The sequence below is a fragment of the Pseudorca crassidens genome, chromosome 8, assembly GCF_039906515.1.
Source record: "Pseudorca crassidens isolate mPseCra1 chromosome 8, mPseCra1.hap1, whole genome shotgun sequence".
Classification (NCBI taxonomy): domain Eukaryota; kingdom Metazoa; phylum Chordata; class Mammalia; order Artiodactyla; family Delphinidae; genus Pseudorca; species Pseudorca crassidens.
The window spans coordinates 48,136,722-48,151,442 of NC_090303.1; the positions used below are offsets into that span (position 1 = coordinate 48,136,722).

General features: G+C 43.1%; 1 protein-coding gene across 10 annotated transcripts in view; it reads left to right on the forward strand.

Annotated features, from left to right (window-relative positions):
• Positions 1–14,721, forward strand: part of SLC25A13 (solute carrier family 25 member 13) — a 296,284-nt gene that overhangs the window by 134,004 nt on the left and 147,559 nt on the right. For 9 of the 10 annotated variants that reach the window (XR_010945512.1, XR_010945511.1, XR_010945513.1 and 6 more), the window contains 3 exons: positions 1,112–1,199; positions 1,681–1,839; positions 14,664–14,716. Coding sequence is in view for 6 of the 10 variants with exons in the window: in XM_067746352.1 (XP_067602453.1) it covers positions 1,112–1,199; positions 1,681–1,839; positions 14,664–14,716 (300 nt within the window). In the remaining 4 variants the exon portion in view is untranslated. The remainder of the gene's footprint in view (positions 1–1,111; positions 1,200–1,680; positions 1,840–14,663; positions 14,717–14,721) is intronic. The other variant, XM_067746353.1, reaches the window with a different exon arrangement.

A 14,721-nucleotide genomic window follows, 5' to 3' on the forward strand; every position in this document is an offset into this window, starting at 1 on the left:
GGTCAAAAGAACAATCATAATACAACAACTGACTGGCCTGAAGTATGAATTTAGAAAAGATGGACAAAAAAGGGGAGAAAGTATCAAATCACCTGTAGTACAACCACCTAGTCGTAGCCACTGTAAACATTTGGATACCTCTGGGTGATGAGATAGCCAAAATGTTAGTGTTATTATTATATGCATACACACACCAAAATAACTTTTTAAAAAATAGCATATTCACACACAGTCTTTAACATTGGTTTTAAAAGATTATCATGAAACATTTCAAACATTTTAAAAGGTAAAGAAAATCATACCATGAATACCTGTCTACTCACCATATTCTTTTTAGCCTGTTTTTGCTTTATTATACCTTATGAACACTTTTTCTGAGCATCAAGTATCTTTTACAATATTGCTTTTTAATGACATACAATTTTGTTTTAAAGCTATAGCATTATTTTTAACCAGTCCTCCATTATTGGACATTTAGGTATTCTCAGAGTTTTTGCTCTTAAAACAGTACTGCTTTTTAATATTCTTGTAGCTTGATCCTTGTTTATATATATGATTATTTTCTAGCCTAACTTTTTATAAGTAGAATTGCAGGGTCAAAGTTCAGGTACATTTTAAGGGTTTGGGTGCGTATTGCCAAGTTTCCCTTCAGTTTATGCTCGATTAAATGGCAGATTTGAGAAGCTCTGTTTTTTTATCATCTCTTACCAGGTTGGATATTGCCATTAAACAAACAAACAAAAAAACCCCAAACCTACCAATTTGACAATTTGATTGATGAAGAATGATATCTCATTAATGTTTTTAAATTTGTATCTCTTTGATCACTAATGAGAATTGAACATTTGAAAATGGGTTCATATTCGTAACATTTTGGGGGCACATAACAGCTTTTATTATATTCAAACTTGATTTTAAAAATTAATAGCAATAATTACTTTTTATTAATAAGAACTTACAAAATCTAATCATACCTTCCTCTTTGACATTTTAGTTGTATCATGAGTTTAGAACCCAGTTGTAACTTTTAAAAAATAGTATGTGCTCATTTTTGTTCTGTCTTCCTTTCTGTCTCCTGTTTTCTCCCTCTGCAATTCCTGTGCGTGCAAAGAAGAAGGCCTCAGTCGATTCATCTCGACCAATTCTCCTACAAGTTGCAGAGTCGGCCTACAGGTTTGGTCTGGGTTCTGTTGCTGGAGGTGAGTCATGGATGAGTGCAAATTTTTCATTTTTGTTATTCCTCTTTTTCCTCTGATTTTCCACCTTGAAATACGGAAGGACAAAGCCTCCTCTGGTCTTTCCCTGAGCTAGTTACCAGTCTGTATCTGTGTGATAGGATAATAGCAAAGGGAACTTTTTCCTCATACCTACATCTGATCAGGGACTTAGAAGTGACTTTTTTCTCTTATTTATCTGCAGACAGGCTTTCTAGAGACGGGTTAATAATGAGGTTAGGCTGTAGTGATGTGCATTTTAAAATTTGAACTGTCTGTGATATCCTTTTATCGGGAGAGACTTGAATGAAAATCCAGTTATTTATTAAGGGTGTAGAGAGTTTTAAAACTTGTATATACAAAATTTGTTTTTTTCTTCCATCCACATCTTCTCTTTGATGTTAACCAACTCCCCCTTTCCTCTGACCTTAATTTCTTCTGAAATATTGTTATTCCTTGATTTTAGCTGTTGGAGCCACTGCTGTGTACCCTATCGATCTGGTAAAAACTCGAATGCAGAACCAGCGATCCACTGGCTCTTTTGTGGGAGAACTTATGTATAAAAACAGCTTGGACTGTTTTAAGAAAGTGCTACGCTATGAAGGCTTCTTTGGACTGTATAGAGGTTAGTGCCATGTGCTAAATTCATGAAAGGGGAAATAGTAGTCAGAGGTTTGGTTTTTCCATCTGAATGCCTGAAATGTATTAGAGAGACTGTGTTAAAATGGAAATACAGCAGATTCTCAATTATCCATGCTAATGGGCGTAGGCTGGAGGCATCTAGGGCATGGCTAATCAAAACAGCCCATAATCTGAAAGCCATTTATATTGCTCTGCCATATGTTTTATTTCTTAAAAGTAATTATTTTCATAACCATCTCTAGTGAGTTTTTAAAAGGCTTGTATTGTTTGTGTTCTTGAACTAACTCTACTCACCACCTAACAGGGAAAGGCAGCTGGGGGACAGGACAGAGCCTACTTGGGACTAATGATTCTCCTCGAATATTCCACAAAAATGTCTATCAGGCCAGTACCCAGGGGTTCAGTGCAGCGCTCGTTCCTTGACTGTCTCTTTCTGAGTTAAGGTTGCCCCTTTCCCTTCCTCTGACTCTGAACCCAATGAAGTTAATTCACATACCACTCTAGCCAGGCAGTCCTTCTCTATCCAGCTGCTTCTGTAATCACCTAAGGCTCATTAATCAACAAGAACAGTAGCAAGAAGTATGTCGTCACAAATGGAAAGGATCCCACAGACCCTGACTGCTTGCCCACCGGCACTGGCCTAAAGGACATGACTTAACTTCCCAGCCACTCCCTCTGTGATTGCCTTCTACAGAGAGAAGAGAAGTAACTGTATTTGCATCAGCTAAAATCCAGTATCGTGAGGCAGTTCCAACTAAGCCACTTTGCCATATGGCGACTGCAAAGCTGACGGGGTCTTCCCTCCCTTCCCCTACCAGGAGATAGTATTTAGTACTCTGCAGAGACAGACCTTGAAGCCGTGTAAGCAGCCGTGTGAGCCCATGCCTCTAGGCCTCTTCTGCCATCTGCTGATTCTAGTCTTCCTCTTAAGCACCCAAGTTAAAAATAAAACAACAACAAAGACCCCTCTTGAAATCTCTCACCTTAGCAATGAGGAGGTTTCAAACCCCAGAGAAGTTCCATTTTGCAGGTTCTTTTGTGTAGGGAGATAACCTCCATCAAAGGCCTTTTGATCTTTCCTCTGCCCTCTTTCCCTCACCCCCTGCGTCTTCTCACAATTGGGAAGGTCTTTGACCCCAGGTGATTGATGATGACCCTTACAGGGTCACTGCCTTTCATTTGAAATACTTTTCCCTCCTGGTGACAACAAACCTCGCAAGTGAAATGTCTCCCGAAATGTCTCCCCGAGTAGTACAAGGTTAATGTCACAGTTCCTGCTTTGCAGTGATTCAGGCAAAGGCTACTGCTACCTGTTCATGTGGGCTGTTTTCTGTGGGCAGAGCTTTGAGCCTCAAAGCGGACAAACGTCTCAGCCTTGGCATTGCTTCACACACTACTTTTATGGGCTTCCCTTGGTGTTGGATTAAATGTCAAGGGTGCCTTTAGAATTGTGAGACATAATGTTTGTCCTGCTGAATGCCTTTAACATGCTTGTTTTGACCTGATTTGTTTGAATTTTGAGTCCCTTCTCTTTCCTCTTTGACCACACCTGGTGGGTTTTGATTCTTGGTCGCATCTTGAATTCCTTCCTCAACCTATCCTTTTGACCCCATGGACAAAACAGCTTAAAGCGTACCTGAGTAGTGAGCTACTGTGGGCCGTCCGGTAAACCTCATGCTGTTTCAGTTATATCAGTGAGACTGGCAGAACTGGTTTTAACTCCTCAGGGATGGGGAGTAAGCCGGCCTGTCAGGCAGACGTGGAGGCTCCCTTTGAACACCAAAGAGGCAGCCCCTCATCCTTTTCCTGGTTTAGAAAGAGCCATTTATCTAACCTGTTTTGGGTGCCTGATCCCTAAGGCGTTCTCTTGTCAGAGGATGATAAGTAGAGTGTGAATATAAGATGATTAGTGCTAGGAGTCACCTGTGTTCATTTCTCCCTGACTTCTTATCTCTTCTAGTAGACAATTTTAGAGCAAAAGATGTGCTATAAAGCTTTGTTTAGTTTCTGTTTCGTAATTTGGATCTTGAGAGCACAGAGATTGGCAGTTTAGGCTTTTGAAAAAATGATATACGGTCTTGCTTCATAAATGAATTATTCCTATTCTTGATTGGTTGGGGACTAATTCCCTTTAGTGCCTTGCACATAGTCATTGATTAGTAATTGTGTGTAACTGTATATTTGTAAATGCTTATCATTGGACAAGAGAGGGATCTGATGAAAACGGGAAACTATCATTACCAGCCAAAAATTATAATAGAAACAAAAAAGACCCCAACTATTTCTGAGAATCAGTATCCTAACCTTCGTGTAGAAGGTCAAGATATAAAACACCCAGCATGTGATTCTTTGACGATAAATTTCTTATTAAATGTAATTTTGTTTAAAATTTTAATATTCCAGGGGAAAACAGTTAAATTTTAATTCTGAGAATTTAGAATTGCTGCTGTTCACACTCCACCTAGCAATACTTGAGAAGGTGACAGAGTACATCTCTAATTTATAAACATGTTTCAAAATATTGAGCCTATTTTTTCCTGTTATGGAATTTTGCTTAACATGTAATTTTTCTGCATCAAGACATATATAATTGCTAATGTTTCCCGAAGAGTATAATTTGGGAATGTTGCATAAGTAAGTTTTCTCCCCTATTGTAAAGCTATCTTTATGTATATTTGGAGGAAAAGTTGGCAGTTGGCCCTGAAAGAAGGTGCTTGCAGCATGCATCCTTATTACAAGGTTAATGTAGCATCGCTCTCCCTCTCTTTTTTTTCTTTCTTACAACAAGAATACGGAACTCTAAAGGAAGCGGTTTTGTATTTAGAAATAGTTCCCTGTGGAGCTCTGAGAGCGAAGGCTCTTTTTGAAGAACTCATTCGGCGCGAGTTGTTTTCCTCTGTCCTTTCTCTGGCAGTTGCCAGCATCTGTGCGCGGTCCTGGAAGTTATCCCATCATAAGCAGGGACCACATTTGAATCACGGCCCCGTCATCAAAAGGTGACTGATAACAGCTATGGGGATTTTTAGCACTGTCTTCAGTTGATGCTGAGTCCTAGGTATTTTAGTGTTGTGAGTTGGTGAGGTCTTCTCTCCATGTTTCTGTGCAGCTCCCTGCTTCTTTGTCTCTCAGAGCCTCTTATCTTTGGGGGGTAAGTTTGGTTGTTAGACGTGATCCCCTTAGAAATCCTATGAGACTGACTCTGCAACCCTTCTCTATAATGCAGACTACTTTCTTTATAAGAAAATTATTGATTTTCCTAGGTTTTTCTGTAATTTTTGAAATTCAGACCCTTTAGGCTAAGTCTATCTGTATCACAGGAAATAACACCCAAGAAAATCCAAATCTCCCTGAAGTCACTTGTAAAAGTCTTCCTCTATTTCCTCCCCAGTCTCCAGATTGATTTAATGCACTCAGGTGTTTAAAATCCTTAATGAATTACCTGACAGCTCATTTGGTTTGAATGAACTACATGACCAAACGAGTCAGTTATTGGCTAGCTGTAGACTTGGCATATCAAAGAGAAACAATTGATTGGGTAATCATCCATAATTAAATGCTCTTAACGTTCCAGGAATAACTAATTTCTGCCTCTAAATTTTTGCTACACTCTCCTCTCTCAGATGCTTCAGGTAATGAGATGAGTACCCTTAGAAATTGGAAAATGTTATGGGGAGGGAGGACCACGGGGAGAAAGATGGATTCAGGAGAAATACTTCCTAAAGGAAGGTTTTAGTTTTTATTTCTGTTCATGGGAAAAAAAGAAAATCTGCCAGAAAGGGAAATTAGATCACTTTGTGAATTAAACTTAATTTGGAGTACTACTTAGTCGTTGAGGCAGTTGGCAAAAAAAAAAAGAAAAAAAAATTTTTTTTTTTTTAATCAGCCCATTGACCAGGCTTGCAGAGTTTTAAATGTGTCTATTTCGGGTTGTCTGCGTGATGCAAAAGCAGTCGTCTTCCATCCTGGAATGTTCTCAAGGTGACATCTAGAGGATATTGTGGTGATATCTCAGGAAGTTTTGTCAGATAGCTAGTTTAAGCTATGTCTCTTGGGTGGTTAATGGTTCTGTAGAAGGCAGTATCCAAATTATGTGGATCCACAGTGAGATTCCTTCTTGCTTAATTCTTGTAGATAAAAATAAGTTTAAAAATTCTATCACCAAAATAAAGCAATTGGAGGTTGTACAAGTCTATTTTGCATAACTTAAGAAGCCATGCATCTTGGCACAAACCACAGTGAATCTGTACACTTCACTGAGTCATGGTGTCCATTCGTGTCCACCAAAGCTTCTAATGAGTGCAGAATGGTTTGGTTTGAGTCGTATTTTCTTGGCCATTTCTGCACATTTTCATTTAGGGTGTTAAGCTGTGAGTAGATCAAAAAGCAGATATTTGGTTATAGAAAATCAAGTGAAAATGAGCAAAAGACTTGGACAGTTCCTGAGCTGGGTAATCAAATCTCCAGAAATCTCCCGTGAGCACAAAGCATTAAAAGGGGAGACTGAGGTGACACAGACTTGGAACTAAAGTGGGTGGGAGTATCGTCAGAGGCTTGAGAGGGCCGAATGAGAACAATGATGAGCTTAGAAAATTGGGAAAGATGGAACTAGACGTAACCTGGAGAAGAGAAGATTAATTAGTGAACGAATTAGTTCTAGACCTCAAGAATGATCATTTATTACCAGCTACTGCCAATGCTGAGACTGAGACAAGGGAAATAGATTAAATCTCAGCAGCAAGGAAATTTAGATAGAAGAGAAGATAACCAAGACCCTGAAAGTTGCCATATACCAGAGTGAAAACCTGAAGGAGGAGAGGGTATGATTCTTCTTCCCAATGACCTTCACTTCTAGAAATCCTCCAAATAGAGGAGTCACAGGAACCAAGGTTTTTCTAGACCATAACAGTATCATTCCGTCATGCTTTAACAATCAGTCTCCCAGAGGCATCTCCTGAGCCATAGCTAAAATAATAGATGGTTCTTGACATTTTGAGCAAAAATATTTAACCCAGATAAACAAGCATTTAAATCTTAATATCTGCTATGCCCCCAGCTCCACTGTACGCTCAGCTTGGAGTGATATCCTGAGAGCTGGTGGAAAACTGGATAGTAACGAGGGCCATGAAAGGGGATAGTGTAGTTGGGAGAGGAGGGGCGTGCCTCGTGCTTGGGGGCTGTGTGAGTCAAAAGCAGACAGACACAGGGGAGGGGCGGGGCGGGGAGGGGGGTGGGGGGAGAAGAAAGCTTGAACAAGTGAAGAGAGAAGGCCATGGAAATAGGAGCAGGAAGAAAAGCTGTGAGGCAGGGCACACAGAGTGCTGATAGCTCCAGAATGAAGGTTAATCTGATGTTGAAAGCAAGGAGGGCTCTCTGGGAAGATGGGGACAAGTGTAGGGGCCTCCACGGTGAGGTCAGGAGGCTAAGAATTTAACATCGGAGGGGTTGCCTCTGGGTTGAAACTAGATAACATAGAAAAGTGCTAGATGTGGTTTCAGCTACAGCAGTAGGAGTATTTTATGCATTAATATCCCCTACCAAGCTCTACTGCCTGTCTCTGCCCTGGATGCCTTGGATGCTGTCTTACGTGCTTTAAGCTACCTTTCTCAGGGCTGGGCTGGCCACTCTTGAACTTGTTTTCTGTCTGACCTGAGACAGAAATGCTGCTTGAATGATGGGTTTCTCCCTTGCTGTGGCCCAACATCATCTGTGCCCCTCCGTGTCTTGTCCAGTGTGGTCTGTTGGGACAGCTGCCGCATGGCGGTTACAGTTGTTTGTGGACCCTCAGCCCGGCTTCTGACCCGCTGCTTTCTCTGAGCCTCGTTCCCCAGTTGAGCCCTGACTCCCACTTGTCCACCAGGTTATAGTCTGCAGCTCAGCTCTGCAGGTCAGTGCCTTCTCCTGTGAGAGCCTCATATTCTCTGGAGAGAGAGACGTGGAGGCAGATGTGCGTGCCCACCACATAGCCGCCCTCCTCTTACTGTGTGAAAGGGCCCAGCCCTGCAGCCTGCTAGCCCAGCGTGAGCCGGCACCCAGAGAAAAGTTTCAGAACATTCTGGGCTGGAAAGAAATGCCTTTTTTGGCGCCATAAATCCACTAGAGTGCACAGGAAAAAGCTGAGCATTCCAGGGCCGAAGAGCCCTGCTTTGGGAGGCATCACGGACCCGAATTCAACTCAGTGCCACAGCACGGTCACCAAATGGTGAGGGACTTGGGAGAAGCTGCTTAGTCTCTCTAGAGCCCAGTTTCCATGGAAGAAGGGGAGGATAGTGATGCTGATGAAGGTGAAGAACAAAAAGACACCTCTGTAGTACTTATTATGTGCTTGGCACTCTTCTGAGGGTTTTGTGTATATTAACTTGTTTCATCTTCGAAACTACCCCATGCACATGGTACTGTGTTTATCCCTATTTTACAGATGTGGAAACTAAGGTACAGAGAGGTTGGGTAACTTAACCACAATTACCCAGCTACTAAATAACAGTCAAAATTCAAACCCAGCAGCCTGGCTCCAGACTCCATGCTCTTAAATCGCCCGGCTCTTCTACTCCTCGGGAGAAATTACATGGTAAAAAGTTGCTTATCATCAGAGGTTGAGAACTGTTTTAGTTCTTAACTGAAACATTTTATTTTAGCTTGAAAACATAGTTGAAGGTGTGGTGTTATGTCTGTACTGCTTCCTTATCTTTGCCTAAAGTAAGCGGTGCTGCTAGACACTGTCAGACCGCGTGTGCCCTCGCTGCTTGGCGACAGCTCTTCTAAGGATGGGCATAATGCCATGGCAAACAGCATTGTACTCCTAACCTACTTCCCTAGTTCCTATACTGCCATAGTCACCTAATTCCGGGCTGTGAGCGTTATTCAGGATGAATTGCCTCTTGTAAGCAAGAGGATAATCAAGAGTATGCCTTGAACAAATAGGTAGAAAGAAACTTTCATCACCTGTTTTGAATACATAATATAGGTTGTGAACAGTGTCTGGCTCCTTGTATACATTTACTGATATCATTATCATAATAAACCGATGAGTCGTAATTGGCATCCTTGGTTTACTAATGAGGAACTTCGAGTTCAAAGAATAATGTCCCCAAGATCACTCAGCACAAAAGAGGTGCAGACCTAGGATTCCCGCCCAGGTCTGTCTACCTCCGTGGCCCGTGCTCCAAGCCATTCATTTTGCTGCCGAGCCACTGGAAACAAATAGCTTTAATTAGGCCAGCATTATTAATGAGTCTCTTTCGTAGTCCCTTCTAACTCTGAGATTCTAGAATTATATTTCTAAAAATGTAGTAGCCCTCTGATCAGCACACTGCTCTCGGGAACTTCCTTTTGGGGGTTCTGTGTGAAGCCTACAGTGGAGGTTCGTGGTATGGGCTTAGTTCCCACACCTCCAGCTCAGTGCTTTCTCATTGGGTTGCATGAAGGTTGGGAATCAGAGGGGATAGTGTGATTTATATCTCAACCCCATGAAATCTCAAGACAAAATACTGTATTAATATTGTACCCTGTAAATCTTTTCTCGCATTAGCAGCCTTCTGGTGAAGTTTGCCAAGGAAGCATTGCCATATGTGCTGATGGAGCTGAACTAAAATGAGACGATTAGAAAACTAACCACACTAATAAATTTCATTTGAGGCAGTTGGAAAACAGACTGCTGTTTTGACAAGTTAGAAACAACACACACATCCATTCTCTGTTTCTAATGGTTAAAATGAATTTCCAGAATCCAACAGAAACATCTTGTATTAGAAGCCTAATTTTTCTGCTGAGTTACCCAGACGTCAAACATACATGTGCTTTAAACTCCAGTGTGATGGCGTTGAAGTGTCTTCACCAGACTGGCTGTTTTAAGGCATTACCGGGCCACACTACCCTTCCTCCCTCTGAGGTCAAGGAACCGGGAGGTTTATTGAAATTCCCACCTCTCTGACTTTCCTTGTCCTGCAGGTCAGGGCCCCTCCCCTCCCAACGGGCACTTGCCCACAACTAATGGTGTCAAGGCCCGCATCTGTCCTGGCTCTCAGATTGTCATCCACAGCTACCCTTTGCTCCCTAGTTTGCCAGGGTTGTCACCACAAGAATGGTACTTAGCCAGTACCTCACTGAGTGCCAGCATCTGGCCCAGGTCTTAGGAATGGATTTGTACTTTGGTTTTGTTCTTACTGGGTTGAAGTTACTCACTTAATACAGTGGAACTCAGGGCCTTAGATTAAATTACGTTAACCTCCTAATTACTCTTCGTGCCTTGGGTCTCTGCCCTTACCGTCTGTCCTTCACCTGCCTCCAGAACTTTTTACTTTTTGAACTTGACTCTTTAAAAGCCAGCCCATGTGTCTACAGAATTTTTTCCAACCCCCTTAGTGTGGCCTGGGGAGAAGCAGTGCAGTATACCGGCCAGGAGCGCCCCCTTAGAGCCAGACCACCTAGGGTTGAACCCCACTGCCCCACCTAACAGCTGAGCAACCTTGGACGGGCTCGGAGAAGTCTGCCTCAGTTCCTCATCTGTTGATGGGATAAAAATAACATGTGCTGAGTTATTGTTATTGACTACTTGTGGTGTAGATTACATGTGTTGATTCATAAAGCGCATAGAGAGGTGCCTGGCATGTACTGGCTGTTGTCCTTATCGCCGCTACCATTGTTTATTACAATGTCAGTGATCTCACCACAGCCTCCAGTGACCTCGCCCTCACCCTGACTGTGCCACGGTCTTGAGAAATGTCGGTGCCTTTTCACGCTCTGTCCCCTCTGCCTGGATCACCTTGCCCTCTGTTCTACTCATGTCTCTCTTCTCCAGTGAACCTCTGCTTATCCTTAAAGAATCAAGTTAAGTATCTCCTCTTCTTTGATGCTTTTCTCCCTCCTGCAGGCAGAATAACTGGTTCTCTCCACTGTGTTCCCATAGTACTTTGGTGCCCCGGGGCTGTGATACTCAGCACTCTGTTTCTAGGTGGTGTGTCTCCTTTCTGGCACACAGAGACACCTAGGGCTCCCTTTTCTTCTGAACTGACACCGGCTCCAGGGGATGCCACAGACCTTACTATGTTCATCCCAGTTTCTTCCAGTACCAGGCACAGAAAGCATTTGGTAAATGTTTGCTGAACAAATAAATATTTGCTGCCCTATATATAGTCTTAAAAGCAGGGTTTTCTCTATTGTTTTGTTTTGCTCTCTGCTGTTCACAGTGCATTACTAAATTTATAGTGAGAAATACAAAACTCGATAGCTTAAAAGGCTGGCTGAAGTGGTTGCATCTAACGCTGTAGTCACTTGGCTCTGTGGGCTGTTTTTTATTAGTCATTTAAAAACACCATCACAGGGTAGTTAAAGAGACAGGAGATCATCATTTAAATCACAGTGCTATCAACCCATCCATGGCTTGGTCTACAATTTAATGATGAGAGTAATACATCTAGCAAGTAAATATTTAACTAAACATTTTGGTACTTGACCTGAATGCAGAGAGTAGAATGGAAATTGTAAATGTTAAGATGTAGTTTAACCAGCTTATCCCTGAATTTTACTGGTAGAAATTAATATTGTACTTTCATAAAGTAATAATAAAGCCTTTCTCCTCATAGATGTTATCTCATGGTATAAGTAAAGGATTAATAAGTGAGCATAGTTTAGGAGGAGAGAATTCTTACTTTGAATAAGAACGTTTGCTTTGCCCAGATGGTTCCATATTCACATTTTCTGTGCTGTTTCGGTTCATTTAGATTAAAAAGAGTATAGCCCCCGGGCTTCCCTGGTGGCGCAGTGGTTGAGAGTCCACCTGCCGATGCAGGGGACGTGGGTTCGTGCCCCGGTCCGGGAAGATCCCACATGCCACGGAGCGGCTAGGCCTGTGAGCCATGGCCGCTGAGCCTGCACACCCGGAGCCTGTGCTCCGCAACGGGAGAGGCCACAGCAGGGAGAGGTCTGCGTACCACAATAAAAAAAAATTAAAAAATAAAAAAGAGTATAGCCCATACTCACGCTAGCAGAGGCATAGGGGAACTTTTGGTAAGAGTTCACACGAGAGAGAAGGAAATCCGAGATCTCATAGGGATCCCAGGGCAGGAGTTTCACTGGAATCTGGCCTCCGTGGGACCGGAAGATGGTCAAGGCCGTCCCTCCCACCTGTGCACCTTTCATGGGCTGTGTGTTTTCTCTCTCTCTGGTGTCTCCATTCTATTTGCTACACATTTTCTCCTGCCAGTCTTCTTCCTTTTCGTGTCATAGTTGCTACTTCCTTGTGGCATTATCACACATGTCTTCAGCTGGCCACTTTCCCCACTCCATCTGGCACCGTCTCAGTTTGCTCCTTTGTGCTGACTGACTCATCACCTTGTCACGCTCCTGGGAGAAGGGTCCTGACTGGGCAGCTCTACTCTTGGTGCCAGGTCACAGGGCCCAGGTTGCTGAACTCACTGGCTGTACATCTTTTAGGTGTCTTGCCCTTGGGGATGAAATAGGCTCAAAATATGGCTGCCTAGAGAAGATGTTGCAAACCCAACTGTTTATAGGATCCAGGCAGCTTAGTTATATCAGTGAACAAATGAGGCTGGTTGTGAAAGGCAAATACACATTTGTCTGTCAGGCAGAGGACACAGTTGGGTGTTGTCTAAAGGCATAGACTCTTGAGGAAGATGGCTTAAATTTGAATCCCAGTCTCACTATTTATCATTTGGGTAACTGAGAACAAATTACTTAATCTCTATATGCCTCAATTTCCACTCTACAGGGTGGTTTTAAGGATTAAATGAGTTAGTAAAGTGCTTAAAATGGTGCCTGACACATAATAAACGATACGTTGGCTGTTTTTAGAGGAAATTTTGATTAGAATCAGCATCCTTATCATTTAGTTTTACGATGAAATGAGCTTTCTCCAATTCTGCCTAAAACATGAAGCTGTCTTGGTCTATTTAGTTTCTCCCTTTTTGTAAAGCCATAAGCCCAGAGAGATATTTCTCTATTGTGAGGATATCAACAGAGCAAGAAATGATGAACGATAATTGGCACTTGTCCTTATTGCCATGCTGGCATTAGGGCGTGGCGGGGACCTTGCTGAATTGATGCTTGGGTCCTGTCTAAAGGGCAGAGCCTCACCCAACTGGAGGTAGATTGCTGTGATGTCAGAAGGAGGCCCAGAGCTGTCACATCCATTAATCAATCAGTTGATCAGTCTAGTCATCCATTCAGCCATCTATCTATCTATCTATCTATATAATCTCAAATTATGTTTAAAACCTGTGCTACTCAGCAAAACACATCTGCAAGCTGGATGCACACATCCCTCGAGCTAGTGACTTTTGGCTGTAGGCTGTTTCTTTAAGAAGATGATGTGGGGCTTCCCTGGTGGTGCAGTGGTTGAGAGTCCGCCGATGCAGGGGACACGGGTTCGTGCCCCCGTCCGGGAAGATCCCACATGCCACGGAGCGGCTGGGCCCGTGAACCATGGCCGCTGAGCCTGCGCGTCCGGAGCCTGTGCTCCGCAACGGGAGAGGTCACAGCAGTGAGAGGCCCGCGTACCGCAAAAAAAAAAAAAAAAAAAGAAGATGATGTGGGCAGAGCTGGTCTCTCCAAAGAGGCTGAGGGTGGACCTTTTAATATAGTGAATTAGGAAAGTGTACTTACTGGTGACGTATAACACCATGAAGACCCTCCCAAGGACAGCAGCATGACACGGCAACAGTAGATTCTGATCCTTGGGGTTAGCTTACTGAGTGTTTCCAAGGAAAGGCATCTGTCTTTGGTTTGATTTTCTTAGAACAGATGAAAAAGGTAACTTTTTTTTTTAGTTCAAATATGTAGGTCCACTACTGTCATAACTGCCTTTCCTAGAAGTGGCCCTTTCCTGTCAAAGACCACACCTCCTCCTGTGCCCTGATTCTTAATTTCCACTCCACCTATCGTGTCCAAAACTGAGCTCGGCCGTCTTCATCTGTACCAGGTGTTAGTGCTAAAAACTGAGCTCTAGCAGTCAGAGCCAGTTACACACACACACACACACACACACACACAATCACACACACACACACACCCATCACTATACCCTGTTTTCTGCGCCACAGAGTGGTCTTTTGAAAATATGAGGTAGCACATCACTCTCCTCCTAATGGAAACCCTTCTTACCTAACTTGGAATATATCGGGCTTCGGGGTCCGGGTCTGCAGCGTGGCATCGGGCCCCACCTATGCCTCTCCCTGTGCCTGCCTCCTGCGAGGTGATGTACTGACACTCTCCCTCATTTTTGAGCACACCAGGCTTGTTCCCACTCTGCTGTCTTTGCCCCGTCTGTTCCCCTTCCCGAAATGCAATGCATGTTTCCCCAAATTTTTCAGCAAGGCCTCTCCCTTCCTTCCATCTGAGACCAGTCAGAGGGAGCCTCGTTTGTCTTGAGCTTGTCACAGAGTCATAGTTGCTAAATGTATGAATGGCTGAACCGTGGGCAGTGTGTTGGGGGGGGAGGAGCTGAGAAAGGCGTTAGAGAAAAAGAGTATTTTCACTAAAGTCCACTGATTTAAGAGGCGGGAGGGAAAAAAGCAAATCTGTGGAATAATGAGATTTCCTGTATCACTAATACTGTTGATTTACCCAATGTGCAAACGATCCAGAACGTGAGGGGGAATTTACTCAGGCCTGATGTAGCTCTTAGACATTAGTACCTAAACATTCCATTTCAAGTGTTCTCGTTCAAGGTAAGAGCAGAAAGTGGCAGCAAAGATTGCCCCAGTTTTTACATTGTGATCCCCCTCTTTAGAGCTGTTGATGTGTTTAGTTAATGTTAATTTACTTAATATGCTTCTACTTTTTGTTGTTTCTCAGGTCTCTTGCCACAGTTATTGGGAGTCGCCCCAGAGAAGGCCATAAAACTTACAGTAAG